Source organism: Oncorhynchus kisutch, linkage group LG13 (genome assembly GCF_002021735.2).
Source record: "Oncorhynchus kisutch isolate 150728-3 linkage group LG13, Okis_V2, whole genome shotgun sequence".
Classification (NCBI taxonomy): domain Eukaryota; kingdom Metazoa; phylum Chordata; class Actinopteri; order Salmoniformes; family Salmonidae; genus Oncorhynchus; species Oncorhynchus kisutch.
In genome coordinates, this window is record NC_034186.2 from 8938824 (window position 1) to 8957305 (window position 18482).

Below are 18482 nucleotides of genomic sequence, written 5' to 3' on the forward strand. Positions count from 1 at the left end.
AAAACAGCTAATTAAAAACATTGACAGGTCAGGGAATCAGCCTCAAAATCCTTCATCAGTGATTTAAAAACACCAATCAAGACAAGTTCTTCCAGTTTTAAAGTATTTTGTAAGGCGTTCCAAGACGATGGTGCAGAGGACATAAAAGCCCTTTTACCAAATTCAGTTCAGACATTGGAACAGTTAGCAGGATAAAGTTCAGCGAACGAAGAGAGTACCCACCACATTTCTGAACAATACAAATGCACGAATAAAAAGTAAACCCAAAATGGCTTTGGGAATAAAAGTATACCAGTGACTAGAGAAGGCCAGCCAACCCCGGTATAAAGTGCAGTGGTGCTTAAGGGTTTTGCAGTTTAAAATAAATCTCAAAGTGCCATGGTAAAGAGTGTCAATTGATCTCAAACACTGAGTGGAAGCATTCATATATAAAATATCCCCATAGTCTAGTAAAGGCACAAATGTAGCTGATACTAGCCTCCTTCTGGCTTCAAAAGAAAAACAGGCCTTATTCCTAAAATAAAATCCCAATTTCAGCTTCAATTTTTTTGTAAGTTGTTGAATATGCAATTTAAACGAGAGGCCGTCATCAATAAAATTCCAAGATATTTATATGAGGGTACAACCTCAATCTCCTTGCCCTGACAGGTAGTAATAGGTGAAGGGTTCAGAGGTCTATTTCTTACAGTACCAGGCAAAATTGTAGAATAATAGTGAAGACATCAAAACCATGAAATAACACATACGAACCAAAAAGGGTTAAACAAATCAAAACACATTTTAGAGTTTAAATTATTTAAAGTAGCCACCCTTTCCTTGTGACAGCTTTGAACACTCTTGGAATTCTCTCAACCAGCTTCATGAGGAATGCTTTTCCAACAGTCTTGAAGGAGTTCCCACATATGCTGAGTGCTTGTTGACTGCTTTTCCTTCACTCTACGGTCCAACTCATCCCAAACGATCTGAATTGGGTTTAGATCGGGTGATTGTGGAGGCCAGGTTATCTGATGCAGCACTCCATCATGCTCCTTCTTGGTCAAATATGCCTTACACAGCCTGGAGGTGTTTTTGGGTCATTGTCCTGTTGAAAAACAAATGATAGTCCCACTAAGCGCAAACCAGATGGGATGTCGTATCACTTCAGAACGCTACGGTAGCCATGCTGGTAAAGTGTTGCCTTGCATTCTAAATAAATCACTGACAGTGTCACCAGCAATGCACCCCCACACCTTCACACCTCCTCCTCCATGCTTCACGGTGGGAACCACAAATGCGGAGATCATCCATTAATCTACTCTGTTACTTGAACTATGTGAAGCATTTATTTGGGTTGCAATTTCTGAGGTGCAGTTCATTCTAATGAACTTATCCTCTGCAGCAGAGGTAACTCTGGGTCTTCCTTTCCTGTGGCAGTCCTCATGAGAGACAGTTTCATCATAGCACTTGATGGTTTTTGTGACTGCACTTGAAGAAACTTTCAAACTTCTTGACATTTTCCGTATTGACTGACTTTCATGTCTTAAATTAATGATGGACTGTTGTTCTCTTTGATTATTTGAGCTGTTCATGCCATAATATGGTATTTTACCAAATAGGGCTATCTTCTGTATACTGTACCACCCCTACCTTGTCACAACACAACTAATTGGTTCAAATGCATTAAGAAGGAAAGAAATTACGCTAATGAACTTTTAACAAGGCACACCGGTTCATTGAAATGCATTCCAAGTGACTACCTCATGAAGCTGGTTGAGAGAATGCCAAGAGTGTGCAAAGCTGTCATCAAGGCAAAGTGTGGCTACTTTGAAGAAGCTCAAATATGAAATATATTTTGATTTGTTTACTACATGATTCCATATGTGTTATTTCAAAGTTGTGATGTATTCACTATTATTCTACATTGTAGAAAATAGTAAAAATAAAGAAAAACCCTCGAATGAGTAGGTGTGTCCAAACTGTTGACTGGTACGGTATGTAGATTGACATTGTATGGACGGTAAAGGTTTGTAATGTGTGTAGTAAGTAAGAAAGTTGTTGTTGTTGTTATGGCGTTTGCAGGAGTTTGTTATGGGGATTAAAGAAGTACCTCGTCTGGCCCGGTTCATCCCTAAGATCATGCTGGCCATCACTGTGACTGCCTGTGACGAGGTGTACAGGAAGATAGCCTACTGGCTCAACGACATGGGTGAGAACAGGCACTCTTATCCCTTTCATACAAATCAAATCAAATCAGATGTATTTATATAGCCCTTCGTACATCAGCTGATATCTCAAAGTGCTGTACAGAAACCCAGCCTAAAACCCCAAACAGCAAGCAATGCAGGTGTAGAAGCACGGTGGCTAGGAAAAACTCCCTAGAAAGGCCAATACCTAGGAAGAAACCTAGAGAGGAACCAGGCTATGTGGGGTGGCCAGTCCTCTTCTGGCTGTGCCGGGTGGAGATTATAACAGAACATGGCCAAGATGTTCAAATGTTCATAAATGACCAGCATGGTCGAATAATAATAATGCAGAAGAGTTGAAACTGGAGCAGCAGCACGGTCAGGTGGACTGGGGACAGCAAGGAGTCATCATGTCAGGTAGTCCTGGGGCATGGTCCTAGGGCTCAGGTCAGTTGAAACTGGAGCAGCAGCACGGCCAGGTGGACTGGGGACAGCAAGGAGTCATCATGTCAGGTAGTCCTGGGGCATGGTCCTAGGGCTCAGGTCCTCTGAGAGAGAGAAAGAAAGAGAGAAGGAGAGAATTAGAGAATGCACACAGGACACCGAATAGGACAGGAGAAGTACTCCAGATATAACAAACTGACCCTAGCCCCCCGACACATAAACTACTGCAGCATAAATACTGGATTCTGAGACAGGAGGGGTCAGGAGACACTGTGGACCCATCCGAGGACACCCCCGGACAGGGCCAAACAGGAAGGATATAACCCCACCCACTTTGCCAAAGCACAGCCCTACACCACTAGAGGGATATCTTCAACCACCAACTTACCATCCTGAGACAAGGCTGAGTATAGCCCACAAAGATCTCCGCCATGGCACAACCCAAGGGGGAGCGCCAACCCAGACAGGATGACCACATCAGTGAATCAACCCACTCAGGTGACGCACCCCTTCCAGGGACGGCATGAGAGAGCCCCAGTAAGCCAGTGACTCAGCCCCTGTAATAGGGTTAGAGGCAGAGAATCCCAGTGGAAAGAGGGGAACCGGCCAGGCAGAGACAGCAAGGGCGGTTCGTTGCTCCAGAGCCTTTCCGTTCACCTTCCCACTCCTGGGCCAGACTACACTCAATCATATGACCCACTGAAGAGATGAGTCTTCAGTAAAGACTTAAAGGTTGAGACCGAGATTGCGTCTCTGACATGGGTAGGCAGACCGTTCCATAAAAATGGAGCTCTATAGGAGAAAGCCCTGCCTCCAGCTGTTTGCTTAGAAATTCTAGGGACAATTAGGAGGCCTGCGTCTTGTGACCGTAGCGTACGTGTAGGTATGTACGGCAGGACCAAATCAGAGAGATAGGTAGGAGCAAGCCCATGTGATGCTTTGTAGGTTAGCAGTAAAACCTTGAAATCAGCCCTTTGCTTTGACAGGAAGCCAGTGTAGGGAGGCTAGCACTGGAGTAATATGATCAAATTGTTTGGTTCTAGTCAGGATTCTAGCAGCCGTATTTAGCACTAACTGAAGTTTATTTAGTGCTTTATCCGGGTAGCCGGAAAGTAGAGCATTGCAGTAGTCTAACCTAGAAGTGACAAAAGCATGGATAAATTTTTCTGCATCATTTTTGGACAGAAAGTTTCTGATTTTTGCAATGTTATGTAGATGGAAAAAAGCTGTCCTTGAAATGGTCTTGATATGTTCTTCAAAGGAGAGATCAGGGTCCAGAGTAACGCCGAGGTCCTTCACAGTTTTATTTGAGATGACTGTACAACCATTAAGATTAATTGTCAGATTCAACAGAAGATCTCTTTGTTTCTTGGGACCTAGAACAAGCATCTCTGTTTTGTCAGAGTTTAAAAGTAGAACGTTTGCAGCCATCCACTTCCTTATGTCTGAAACACATGCTTCTAGCAAGGGCAATTTTTTTGGGGCTTCACCATGTTTCATTGAAATGTACAGCTGTGTGTCATCCGCATAGCAGTGAAAGTTAACATTATGTTTTCGAATAACATCTCCAAGAGGTAAAATATATAATGAAAACAATAGTGGTCCTAAAACGGAACCTTGAGGAACACCGACATTTACAGTTGATTTGTCAGAGGACAAACCATTCACAGAGACAAACTGATATCTTTCCGACAGATAAGATCTAAACCAGGCCAGAACTTGTCCGTGTAGACCAATTTGGGTTTCCAATCTCTCCAAAAGAATGTGGTGATCGATGGTATCAAAAACAGCACTAAGGTCTAGGAGCACGAGGACAGATGCAGAGCCTCGGTCCGATGCCATTAAAATGTCATTTACCACCTTCACAAGTCTCAGTGCTATGATGGGGTCTAAAACCAGACTGAAGCATTTCATATACATTGTTTGTCTTCAGGAAGGCAGTGAGTTGCTGCGCAACAGCCTTTTCAAAAAAATTTGAGAGGAATGGTAGATTCGATATAGGCCGATAGTTTTTTATATTTTCTGGGTCAAGGTTTGGCTTTTTCAAGAGAGGCTTTATTACTGCCACTTTTAGTGAGTTTGGTACACATCCAGTGGATAGAGAGCCGTTTTTTTACACAGTTTACATATACACAGACCAACATCCCACTATTTTACCATGCCTGCTTCTGTATACAAGGTGCTGGTGTATCTGAAAAGGGTAGGGGGTAAAAAAAAAATATGCCTATAAACCTACCGTGAATCCCAAACCAACCTCTCGCCCCTATCAACTCAGTCGTAGGGCCCTCCATTGTCACGTGCTGCTGACGAAACTCAGAGGGTGACTTCAAAAGTGGCGAGTGAGGAACAAATAAACCGCTCAATTTCGGGACACACTTGTGATGATGCAAATCATGTTTCACATTTAAATAATAAAACAAGCATGACATTAAAAATAGAAAATTCCCTGTGTTGTTTTACAAGATATAATCCTCAGTAACATTTAATTTGGGAGGTATTTAATCTGTAACATGTGTCAAGCCTCGAAATCAGACACAAACAATTACAGGTGGCTCATAATTAGATCTTTTGTGTAAAATTGTGCAAACTCAAAAATAACGCAGTGCGTTATGGGATACCACTTCGCTCTGAAGCAGGCAGCGTTGCTGGCTCTGTGGAAGTGGCTATCGGAGGGTCTAATTAGCCCCTACACCCTTCGTAATTTTCACCCCCTCAGCTTTGGGACACTTGTGCATGTGGCAGAGGGGAAGGGGAATGGGCTAATAGAGGGCAGAGAGTCGAGGAGCAGCGGAATTTAAAAAAATCTAATTCAGGTGATGATGATTATTGCTGTGAATTCTGATGTTATTTTTCTTCCCCCACAGAAAACTATAGACTCCAGAGTGCCTATGAGAAACATCTCATCATTAAATTGGTTCTTGTGAGTGCTGTCATCTTCCTTATTACATGGAAATTGGACTCACTTTTCACAAGACAAAGGATTGAAATACAGAATTGACACATTCCTGCAGAGGTCTTTACCACTCGCATGTTTTCTTTCTGTACTCTCAGTTTCAGTTTGTAAACTCTTATCTCAGCCTTTTCTACATTGGATTCTACCTCAAAGACATGGAGCGTCTGAAAGAGGTAAGAGACACTTAAATCACAACACGTTTCCACTCTTTCCAAATAGTTACCCAAACCGTGTTCACCTTCCTGGTCTTCCTTGCTTCATCCCTCCCTCCCCTTCACATGTTGCTCTCTCTTCGTTCTGTCTATTTTCCATCCTGTCTCTGTTGTGTGGTTCTGCGGTGCTGGTTCCGTGGTGCTGGTCTTAGGTGTTGCTGGTGTTCTCTCTGGGACAGAGTCTTCTCAGACAGCTGAAGGACAATGTGCTGCCTTTTGTCTTCCTCAAGATCAGGCTGTTGGTCGTCACCATCCCCTGGGTCATCAAGGCCTCCTTCAGGTCCAAAGTACGACCTTGCCTGTGTGTCAAGGGCCAGGGGGTTAGAGGTCAAAGTCATCTCGACATTACCTGCCCAGCGCCCAAATGCATGACCTTAGACCTTTAAACATCATGTGCCTTATTTGTGTAGAGTTGTAGACTGTTATTTTGTTGTGCTTGTAGTTTTAGCATCATTATTGTATGTATCTTTTGGTATTGCATAGAAAGCATTTCCATGTTCAGGTAGATGCAGGATGGCTAAATGTGTGTCTGTTGTAGGCTGTCTGCTAGCATTAACCTGCTAGTCCTATAGCACATGTCGTCCTGTTTTTGTAAGGATTCCGTTGGTAACTTGTCACACACCCAGTTACCTACTATAGGAAGACGTGTATTACATGTGAATACTATGTTGATTTAAAAACACATATAGAATGTTCCACAGTTGGTTTTCCACTCTGTTGGTTGTGTTCATGATGGGACTTTGGAAGCGGTTGATATGTCTGTTAAGCAGTGTTCTGCTTTGGGTTTGTAGCGTCTGGCTACCTTTGGATTTGAGCAGCTGTTCTATAAGGTTTGTGTCGGGAAAGTCATTTGCCTGGCACGTCAATCTGTTACTCTGTCCTTTTGTCCCTCTTCCTGTCACTCTGTCCTTTTGTCCTTCTTCCTGTCACTCAGTCCTTCTTCCTGTCACTCAGTCCTTCTTCCTGTCACTCTGTCCTTCTTCTTGTCACTCTGTCCTTCTTCCTGTCACTCTGTCCTTCTTCCTGTCACTCTGTCCTTCTTCCTGTCACTCTGTCCTTCTTCCTGTCACTCAGTCCTTTTGTCCTTCTTCCTGTCACTCAGTCTTTCTTCCTGTCACTCTGTCCTTCTTCCTGTCACTCTGTCCTTCTTACTGTCATTCTGTCCTTTTGTCCTTCTTCCTGTCACTGTCCTTTTGTCCTTCTTCCTGTCACTCAGTCCTTTTGTCCTTCTTCCTGTCACTCAGTCATTCTTCCTGTCACTCAGTCCTTTTTCCTGTCACTCTGTCCTTTTGTCCTTCTTCCTGTCACTCAGTCCTTCTTCCTGTCACTCAGTCCTTTTGTCCTTCTTCCTGTCACTCAGTCCTTTTGTCCTTCTTCCTGACACTCAGTTCTTCTTTCTGTCCTTTTGTTCTTCTTCCTGTCACTCAGTCCTTCTTCCTGTCACTCAGTCCCTTTGTCCTTCTTCCTGTCACTCTGTCCTTCTTCCTGTCACTCAGTCCTTCTTCCTGTCACTCTGTCCTTCTTCCTGTCACTCAGTCCTTTTGTCCCTCTTCCTGTCACTCAGTCCTTCTTCCTGTCACTCAGTCCTTCTTCCTGTCACTCAGTCCTTCTTCCTGTCACTCAGTCCTTTTGTCCTTCTTCCTGTCACTCAGTCCTTTTGTCTCTCTTCCTGTCACTCAGAGTTTCTTCCTGTCACTCTGTCCTTCTTCCTGTCACTCAGTCCTTCTTCCTGTCACTCAGTCCTTTTGTCCTTCTTCCTGTCACTCAGTCCATCTCTAATAACTGTGGCCTTGTGTGTTTATAGTTTATTCATTTCTGTGTGTTTATAGATTTCTGAAAAGCCAAAATGTTCCAGGATATGTTTTTATGCCTCACTTTCTGTTTGTGTTAAGGAACATACTAATCATTTGTTGTCATTGGTGTAAACTGATGATTGATGACTGAGGACTGTCTGTCAATATGCTATGTGTGGTTTGTGCTTTGACTTGGTCATGGTTTGCAGTGAAATGCAAATATGTGTGTGTCTCTGTGTCCTAGGTCTCAACTCAGTGGTAGTCATGGTAGTGGTAGTCATGGTAGTGGTAGTCATGGCAGTGGTAGTCATGGCAGTGGTAGTCATGATAGTGGTAGTCATGGTAGTGGTAGTCATGATAGTGGTAGACATGGTAGTGGTAGTCATGATAGTGGTAGTCATGATAGTGGTAGTCATGATAGTGGTAGTCATGATAGTGGTAGTCATGGTAGTGGTAGTCATGATAGTGGTAGTCATGGTAGTGGTAGTCAAGGTAGTGGTAGTCATGGTAGCGGTAGTCATGGTAGTGGTAGTCATGATAGTGGTAGTCATGATAGTGGTAGTCATGGTAGTGGTAGTCATGATAGTGGTAGTCGTGGTAGCGGTAGTCATGATAGCGGTAGTCATGATAGTGGTAGTCATGATAGTGGTAGTCATGGTAGTGGTAGTCATGATAGTGGTAGTCATGGTAGTGGTAGTCATGGTAGTGGTAGTCATGATAGTGGTAGTCATGGTAGTGGTAGTTTTGCATGTCATGGTTTTGATGTTACACATTGGACCAGGCAGTAGATCCAGAGCAGCGTGTGTATTTGAATGGGAGTGAACTGCTTGCGGTTTAGATATACAATTGTTTTCAGTCTATTGCGTTTAGTACTGAGTGAATATTTTATTTTTGCAAAGGAATTATGTTTCTTGATTTTGTACAACTTTATTTGTTTACTGTGGTGCCCTAATGATTACTTATCGAAATCGCTATGCATGGTATTAAACCCTGTGACAGATCCTGACATCCCTGACCTTTAACCCTTGATCCTGTCCTCTATTTCCTGTTTCTGTCAGATGCTGGCCACCCTGCTGATCATCCGCCATTTTGTCCAGAACGTGAAGGAGGTGATGCAGCCTTACCTGTACGAGCGCCACAAGCTGGGCGAGCTCACCCTGCGCAGCGTCTGGGATCTGCTCCTCTCAGCCCTGCTCAAGTACTGCAGGCTGGCCGCAGGAAAGCCCCAGGCTTCACCCACCGACCAGGCCATGCCGGGCCCTGGCCTGAGGGGAACCAGACCCGGGGTGGGACAGCCTGACCGCAGGTAATGCTGACACAACGGCTTGTATTCATCCATGAAAACGTAACACGAGAGCTTCCTTTTTCAGACATGTTTCCTTGAGTGTAGTCAAGCCTATGTTTTGATTTGTTTGAGGTTGTGTGACACGTTCACATTATTACATGGCTAACCCAATACAATAGTGTTATAGATAGTATATGATTATATGACTACAGGCAAACCTTTCCTCTGTTCTGCAGGGAGAAGAAGTGTCTGAACGGGGGATGTGGGGTGCCTGAAGAGGAGGAGGGAGAGAGGGAGGAGGGGGACAGTGGGAGGTTCAGTGAGGGAGAGAATGAGGAATCGTCTGAGAGTCTGATAGACTGTGGCCTCAAGCTGAGGAAGGTCAGCTTCATAGAGAGGGGGGACAGAAAGTCGTCTGGAGGGGGCTGCATCCCCACAATGGAGGACAGTTTCTTGGAGGACGGCAGCCCCACTATGGTGGAGAAGGGGATGGATCCGGCATCGGTGTTCGAGACATATGATGATGACGATGACAATGGCGTCACTGAGACAAAGGACACGGGAGTTTCGGCCAATGAGAGTATGGCGGCTGCCCCGCTGCCTTCTGGGCCAGAGAGCACGGTGACGGTGCGTCATCGCAGAAGGCAGAGGAGTTTGGAGAGGGCAGACTCTAAAACCAAGCGGGAGTCATGGATCGACCCGCCAGAGGAGCAGGAGAGTACGAGTCTGGCACAGGCTGAGATGGAGAGCTGCATGCAGACATATGAGGTAGGAAGACAGCACACACACAGATGAGCAGGCTCACTCACTATGTGACCTATGTCAACAATGCCAACTCTAAATAAACAATTCCATCGTCCCATATGACACCAACTAGAGGGGTAACCATCCCTCTGCAGATCTATTTCCATTTTCATACTGAATCATGTAGCTGGGCATGTGTTCCTGTTACCATGGCCCGAGATTTACCCCATGCTCTCTCAGCCAAACTCATGCCTCTGTCCATCCATATGATACTACAATATATCCTGCCTAGAGTCCTTCACAAACTCTCATTTGATCCCTGAAGTGATTTGAGCTCTAAGCTGTTGATTGGTATCTGAGATGGCATGGATTGGTTTTGAGGTTACCTCTGGGAAAATACTTCTACTTATTCTATTGACTGCTGTGCTAACTTGAATGTAATTACTGTGTAAATCAAATCCAATTGTATTGGTCACATACACATGTTTAGCAGATGTTATTGAAGGTGTAGCGAAGTGTAGTAGTTTCTTGCTCCAACAGCGCAGTAGTATCTAACAAGTTCACAACAATACACACAAATCTAAAGTAAACTAATGGAATTAAGAATATATAAATATAAGGACGAGCAACGTCAGAGCGGCATAGACTAAGATACAGTAGAAGAGAATAGAATACAGTATAGACATACAGTATGAGATGAGTAATGCAAAATATGTAAATATTATTAAAGTGACTAGTGTTCCATTATTAAAGTGGCCAGTGATTTCAAATATATGTATATAGGGCAGCAGCCTCTAAGGTGCTAGTGATGGCTATTTAGCAGTCTGATGGCCTTGAGCTAGAAGCTGTTTTTCAGTCTCTCGGTCCCAGCTTTGATGCACCTGTACTGACCTCGCCTTCTGGATGATAACGGGGTGAACAGGCAGTGGCTCGGGTGGTTGCTGTCCTTGATGATCTTTTTGGCCTTCCTGTGACATCGGGAGCTGTAGGTGTCCTGGAGGGCAGGTAGTTTGCCCCTGGTGATGCGTTGGGCAGACGGTGTGGTCTGCGGTTGCGAGTGGTGCAGTTGCCGTAGCAGGCGGTGATACAGCCTGACAGGATGCTCTCAATTGTGCATCTGTCAAAGTTTGTGAGGGTTTTAGGTGCCAAGACAATTTTTTATCTTGGCCAGGTCGCAGTTGTAAATGAGAACTTGTTCTCAACTAGCCTACCTGATTAAATAAAGGTGAAATAAAATAAATAAATAGAGGCGCTGTTGCGCCTTCTTCACCACACTGTCTGTGTGGGTGGACCATTTCAGTTTGTCAGTGACGTGTGCACAGAGGAACTTTAAGCTTTCCACCTTCTACACTGTGGTCCCGTCGATATGGATAGGGGGGTGCTCCCTCTGCTGTTTCCTGAAGTCCACGATCAGCTCTTTTGTTTTGTTGATGTTGAGTGAGAGATTATTTTCCTGGCACCACACACCCAGGGCCCTCACTCCTCCCTGTAAACTGTCTCGTCATTGTTGATAATCAGGCCTACTACTGTTGTGTCGTCTGCAAACTTGATGATTGAGTTGGAGGCGTGCTTGGCCACGCAGTCATGGGTGAACAGGGAGTACAGGAGGGGGCTGAGCACGCATCCTTGTGAACACACACTCATGTGTTGAGGATCAGCGAAGTGGAGGTGTTGTTTCCTGCCTTCACCACCAGGGGGCGGCCCATCAGGAAGCCCAGGACCCAGTTGCATAGGGCGCAGTTCAAACCCAGATCCTTGACTAGTTAGTCTCTCAAAGCACTTCATGATGACAGAAGTGAGTGCTACAGGGCGAGAATCATTTAGTTCAGTTACCTTAGCTTTCTTGGGTACAGGAACAATGGTGTATATCTTGAAGCATGTGGGGACAGCAGACTGAGATAGGGAGAGATCGAATATGTCCGTAAACACTCCAGCCAGCTGGTCAGCGCATGCCCCGAGGACGCGGCTAGGGATGCCGTCTGGGCCGTCCGCCCTGCGAGGGTTAACACGGTTAAATGTCTTCACTCACGTCGGCCACGGAGAAGGAGAGCCCACAGTCCTTGGTAGCGGGCCGCGTCGGTGGCACTGTGTTATCCTCAAAGCAGGCGAAGGTGTTTAGCCTGTCCTGAAGCAAGACGTCAGTGTCCGCACGTGGATGGTTTTCCATTTGTAGTCCGTGATTGTCTGTAGACCCTGCCACATACGTCTCATAGAAAATAGTATTTATGTAATACCACCAAGAACTGTAAATACATTGTATCTGTGTCAACTGGCAGTACCACTGAACCATTAAAAAGGGATATTTACATTAGGGGTTCTCTTGACGTCACTGTACGAGGTTATCCATGAGTAGCTAGCTTCCCATGTGCAATTACAGTTCCCGTCAAAAGTTTGTACACACATACTCATTCAAGGGTTGATCTTTCTTATTTACTATTTTCTACATTAGAAATAGTGAAGACATCAGAACTATGAAATAACACATATGGAATCATGTAGTAACCAAAAAAAGCATTAAACAAAACAAATCATTTTTTTAACGGGATTATCATCTATCCATGTCACAGACAGTGCTGACTATCCCTTGTGTTTTTTGTCCCTTCCAGGACACCTTCCAGGACTACCAGGAGATGTTTGTCCAGTTCGGCTACGTAGTTCTCTTCTCCTCAGCCTTCCCCCTGGCGGCCATGTGTGCCCTCATCAACAACATCATCGAGATCCGCAGCGACGCCTTCAAGCTCTGTACCGGCCTGCAGAGACCCTTCGGCAAGAGAGTGGAGAGTATCGGACAGTGGCAGGTATGACTGAGGTACAGGTAGGACTGAAGGAGAGGTATGACTGAGGGACAGGTAGGACTGAGGTACAGGTATGACTGAGGTACAGGTATCACTGAGGTACAGGTATGACTGAAGGAGAGGTATGACTGAGGGACAGGTAGGATTGAGGTACAGGTATGACTGAGGGACAGGTAAGACTGAGGGACAGGTATGACTGAGGGACAGGCAGTACTGAGGGACAGGCAGGACTGAGGGACAGGCAGGACTGAGGGACAGGTAGGACTGAGGGACAGATGGTGTTGAGGGACAGGCAGGACTGGGGGACAGGCAGGACTGGGGGACAGGCAGGACTGAGGGACAGGTATGACTGAGGGACAGATGAGACTGAGGGACAGGCATGATTGAGGGACAGGCAGGACTGAGGGACAGGCAGGACTGAGGGACAGGTAGGACCTAGGAAAAGGCAGGACTGAGGGACAGATGAGATTGAGGAACAGGTAGGACTGAGGGACAGATGTGACTGAGGGACAGATAGGACTGAGGGACAGGTAGGACTGAGGGACAGGTAGGACTGAGGGACAGGTATGACTGAGGGACAGGTATGACTGAGGGACAGGTATGACTGAGGGACAGGTATGACTGAGGGACAGGCAGGATTGAGGGAAAGGCAGCACTGAGGGACAGTTGGGACCTAGGGACAGGCAGGACTGAGGGACAGGTAGGACCTAGGAAAAGGCAGGACTGAGGGACAGGTATGACTGAGGGACAGATGAGATTGAGGCACAGACAGGATTGAGGGACAGGCAGCACTGAGAGACAGGTAGGACCTAGGGAAAGTCAGGACTGAGGGACAGGTAGGACCTAGGGAAAGGCAGGACTGAGGGACATATTGGTCAGTCAGAGGGGTGGGAATGGGAAACTGGTTATGCAAGGTCACAGAATGCACAGGCTGTTGTTGTAGCCCAGCACTACTATTCAATAAACAGAGACCTGTTCTTTCATAAAGCCTAATCATGGAGTTGGGTAAGCTTTATAGGCATGATGTTCTGTGTACATACAGTAAACCTGTCTGTGGTGTGTGTGTGTCTCTCTGCAGACAGCGATGGAGGCCATGGGTCTGATCGCCATCATAGTCAACTGTTACCTGATTGGTCAGTGTGGTCAGCTGCAGCGCCTCTTCCCCTGGCTCAGCCCTGAGATGGCCATCATCTCCATTGTCATCCTTGAGGTACATCCACTATTAAAGTCACTCACCTGACATCAGATACTGGGCCTTCAGAAAGTATTCACACCCCTTGACTTGTTCCACATTTTGTTGTCTTACAGCCTGAATTTAACATTTATTGAATTTCAACAACAAAAAATGTCACAAGCCTACACACAATACCCCATGATGTCAAAGTAGAATGTACATTTTTACAAATTAATAAAAAAATGGTAATGTCTTGAGTCAGTAAGTATTCAACCCCTTTGTTATGGCAAACCTAAATAACTTCAGGAGTACAAATTTGCGTAACAAGTCACATAGTACGTTGCATGGACTCTGTGTGCGATAACAGTGTTTAACATGATTTTGGGACCCCACACATACATATAATTGTAAGGTCCCTCAGTCGAGCAGTGAATTTCAAACATTGATTCAACCACAAAGACCAGGTAGGTTTTCCAATGCCTTGAAAAGATAGACACCTATTGGTAGATGGGTAAACATAGTTACACTTTGGATGGTGTATCAATACACCCAGTCACTACAAAGATACAAGCGTCCTTCCTACAGTATATCAAATCAATTTGTATTAGTCACATACGACTAATACAACAGGTGTCCACCTTACAGTGAAACCAACCAACAATGCAGTTTAAAGAAAATATGAATAAGAAATCAAAGTAACAAGTAATTAAAGAGCAGCAGTAAAATAACAATAACGAGACTATATACAGGGGGTACCAGTACAGAGTCAATGTGGAGACTATATACAGGGGGTACCAGTACAGAGTCAATGTGGAGGCTATATACAGGGGGTACTGGTACAGAGTCAATGTGGAGACTATATACAGGGGTACTGGTACAGAGTCAATGTGGAGACTATATACAGGGGTACTGGTACAGAGTCAATGTGGAGGCTATATACAGGGGGTACCAGTACAGAGTCAATGTGGAGGTTATATACAGGGGGTACCGGTACAGAGTCAATGTGGAGGCTATATACAGGGGGTACCGGTACGGAGTCAATGTGGAGGCTATATACAGGGGGTACCGGTACAGAGTCAATGTGGAGGTTATATACAGGGGGTACCGGTACAGAGTCAATGTGGAGACTATATACAGGGGGTACCGGTACAGAGTCAATGTGGAGGCTATATACAGGGGGTACCGGTACAGAGTCAATGTGGAGGCTATATACAGGGGGTACCGGTACAGAGTCAATGTGGAGGCTATATACAGGGGGTACCGGTACAGAGTCAATGTGGAGGTTATATACAGGGGGTACCGGTACAGAGTCAATGTGGAGGTTATATACAGGGGGTACCGGTACAGAGTCAATGTGGAGGTTATATACAGGGGGTACCGGTACAGAGTCAATGTGGAGGCTATATACAGGGGGTACCGGTACAGAGTCAATGTGGAGGTTATATACAGGGGGTACCGGTACAGAGTCAATGTGGAGGCTATATACAGGGGGTACCGGTACGGAGTCAATGTGGAGGCTATATACAGGGGGTACCGGTACAGAGTCAATGTGGAGGCTATATACAGGGGGTACCAGTACAGAGTCAATGTGGAGGTTATATACAGGGGGTACCGGTACAGAGTCAATGTGGAGGCTATATACAGGGGGTACCGGTACAGAGTCAATGTGGAGGTTATATACAGGGGGTACCGGTACAGAGTCAATGTGGAGACTATATACAGGGGGTACCGGTACAGAGTCAATGTGGAGGGTATATACAGGGGTACCGGTACAGAGTCAATGTGGAGGCTATATACAGGGGGGTACCGGTACAGAGTCAATGTGGAGGCTATATACAGGGGGGTACCGGTACAGAGTCAATGTGGAGGCTATATACAGGGGTTACCGGTACAGAGTCAATGTGGAGACTATATACAGCGGGTACCGGTACAGAGTCAATGTGGAGGCTATATACAGGGGGTACCAGTACAGAGTCAATGTGGAGGCTATATACAGGGGGGTACCGGTACAGAGTCAATGTGGAGGCTATATACAGGGGGGTACCGGTACAGAGTCAATGTGGAGGCTATATACAGGGGGGTACCGGTACAGAGTCAATGTGGAGGCTATATACAGGGGTTACCGGTACAGAGTCAATGTGGAGGCTATATACAGGGGGTACCGGTACAGAGTCAATGTGGAGGCTATATACAGGGGGTACCGGTACAGAGTCAATGTGGAGGCTATATACAGGGGTACCGGTACAAACTCAATTTGCGGGGGCACCAGTTAGTCGAGGTAATTGAGGTAATATGTACATGTAGGTAGAGTTATTAAAGTGACTATACATAGATAATAACAGAGATTAGTAGCGGCATAAAAGGGGGGGGGTCAATGCAAATAGTCTGGGTAGCCATTTGATTAGATGTTCAGGAGTCTTATGGCTTGGGGGTAGAAGCTGTTTAGAAGCCTCTTGGACCTAGACTTGGCGCTCCGGTACCGCTTGCCGTGCGGTAGCAGAAAGAACAGTCTATGGTGGCTGGAGTCCTTGACAATTTTTAGGGCCTTCCTCTCACACTGCCTGGTATAGAGGTCCTGGATGGCAGGAGGCTTGGCCCCAGTGATGTACTGGGCCGTACGCACTACCCTCTGTAGTACCTTGCAATCAGATGCCAAGTTGTTGCCATACCAGGAGATGATGCAACCAGTCAGGATGCTCTCGATGGTGCAGCTGTAGAACCTTTTGAGGATCTGAGGACCCATGCCAAATCTTTTCAGTCTCCTGAGGGGGAAAGGGTGTTGTCGTGCCCTCTTCACGACTGTCTTGGTGTGTTTGGACCATGTTAGTTTGTTGGTGATGTAGACGCCAAGGAAGCTCTCAACGTGTTCCACTTCAGCCCCGTCGATGAGAATCGGGGCGTGCTCGGTCCTCCTTTTCATGTAGTCCACAATCATCTCCTTTGTCTTGATCACGTTGAGGGAGAGGTTGTTGTCCTGGCACCACCAGGCCAGGTCTCTGACCTCCTCCCTATAGGCTGTCTCGTTGTTGTCGGTCCACTGTTGCGTCATCTGCAGATTTAATGATGGTGTTGGAGTTGTGCAGTCATGAGTGAACAGGGAGTACAGGAGGGGACTGAGCATGCACCCCTGAGGGGCACCTGTGTTGAGGATCAGCGTGGCACATATGTTGTTCCCTACCCTTACCAGCTGGGGGCGGCCCATCTGGAAGTCCAGTATACAGTTGCAGTGGGAGGTGTTTAGTCCCAGTGTCCTTAGCTTAGTGATGAGCTTTGTGGGCACTATTGTGTTGAACACTGAGCTGTAGTCAATGAATAGCATTCTTACATAGGTGTTCCTTTTGTGGGAAAGGGCAGTGTGGAGTGCAATAGAGATTGCATCATCTGTGGATCTGTTGGGGCGGTATGCAAATTGGATATAGGGTATAGGGTTTCTGGGATAATGGTGTTGATGTGAGCCATGCCTTTCAAAGCACTTCATGGCTACAGACGTGAGTGCTACGGGTTGGTAGTAATTTAGGCAGGTTTCCTCAGTATTCTTGGGCACTTTGGTGGTCTGCTTAAAACATGTTGGTATTACAGACTCGGACAGGGAGAGGTTGAAAATGTCAGTGAAAACACTTGCCAGTTGGTCAGCGCATGTTCTCAGCACACGTCCTGGTACTCCGTCTGACCTTACGGCCTTGTGAATGTTGACCTGTTTAAAGGTCTTGCTCACATTGGCTGTGGATAGCGTGATCACACAGTCTTCCGGAACAGCTGGTGCTGTCATGCATGTTTCAGTGTTATTTGCATGTTTCAGTGTTAAAGCGAGCATAGACGTAGATCAGCTCGTCTGGTGGGCTCGTGTCACAGGGCAGCTCTCGGCTGTGCTTCCCTTTGTAGTCTGTAATAGTTTAAGCCCTGCCACATCCAACGAGCATCGGAGCCGGTGTAGTATGATTCGATCTTAGTCCTGTATTGACGCTTTGCCTGTTTGATGGTTCATCAGAGGTTATAGCGGGATTTCTTAGAAGCTTCCGGGTTAGAGTCCTGCTCCTTGAAAGAGGCAGCTTTCATCAACTGTTCAGCGGAGACTTCTTGAATCATGCCTTCATGGTCGAATTTCTGCAAGTAAACCACTACTAAAGGACACCAATAATAAGAAGAAACTTGATTGGGCCAAGAAACACGAGCAATGGACATTAGACCGGTGGAAATTTGTCCTTTGGTTTGACGAGTCCAAAGTTGAGATTTTTGGTTCCAACCTCTGTGTCTTTGTGAGACTCAGAGTAGGTGAACGGATAATCTCTGCATTTATTTAGAATTCAAGGCACACTTAACCAGCATGGCTTCCACAGCGATACGCCATCCCATCTTGTTTGCGCCTAGTGGGGCTATCATTTGTTTTTCCACAGGACAATGACCCAAAACAAGAAGGAGAGTGATTGAGTGCTGCATAAGATGACCTGGCCTCCACAATCACCCGACCTCAACCCAATTGAGATGGTTTGGGATGAGTTGGACCGCAGAGTGAAGGAAAAGCAGCCAACAAGTGCTCCGCATATGTAGAACTCCTTCAAGACTGTTAGAAATTTTCAGGTGAAGCTGGTTGAGAGAATGACAAAAATGTACAAAGCTGTCATCAAGGCAAAGGGTGGCTACTTATAAGAATCTCAAATATAAAAAAATATATTTTGATTTGTTTAACACTTTTGCTTACTACAAGGCGAGACCCAGATGCAGACACAGGAGGCAGATGGTTGGAGTCTTACAATGTTTTATAATCCAAAGGGGTATGGAAGAGAAGGGTCGTGGACAGGCTAAAGGTCAAAACCAGTTCAGAGTCCAGGAGGTACAGAGTGGCAGACAGGCTCGTGGTCAAGGTAGGCAGGATGGTCAGGCAGGTGGGTACAGAGTCCAGAAACAGCCAAGTGTCAAAAC

The 18482-nt window shown here is 45.9% G+C and overlaps 1 protein-coding gene across 4 annotated transcripts in view; it reads left to right on the plus strand.

Annotated features, from left to right (window-relative positions):
- The window catches only part of ano8b (anoctamin 8b), a 104089-nt gene that overhangs the window by 80208 nt on the left and 5399 nt on the right, over positions 1-18482 (plus strand). For 2 of the 4 annotated variants that reach the window (XM_031785520.1, XM_031785523.1), the window contains exons 10-18: positions 2059-2185; positions 5471-5526; positions 5658-5732; positions 5924-6058; positions 6563-6601; positions 8623-8870; positions 9086-9617; positions 12200-12391; positions 13467-13598. In XM_031785520.1, coding sequence (XP_031641380.1) covers positions 2059-2185; positions 5471-5526; positions 5658-5732; positions 5924-6058; positions 6563-6601; positions 8623-8870; positions 9086-9617; positions 12200-12391; positions 13467-13598 — 1536 coding nt within the window. The remainder of the gene's footprint in view (positions 1-2058; positions 2186-5470; positions 5527-5657; positions 5733-5923; positions 6059-6562; positions 6602-8622; positions 8871-9085; positions 9618-12199; positions 12392-13466; positions 13599-18482) is intronic. The other 2 variants (XM_031785521.1, XM_031785522.1) reach the window with 2 other exon arrangements.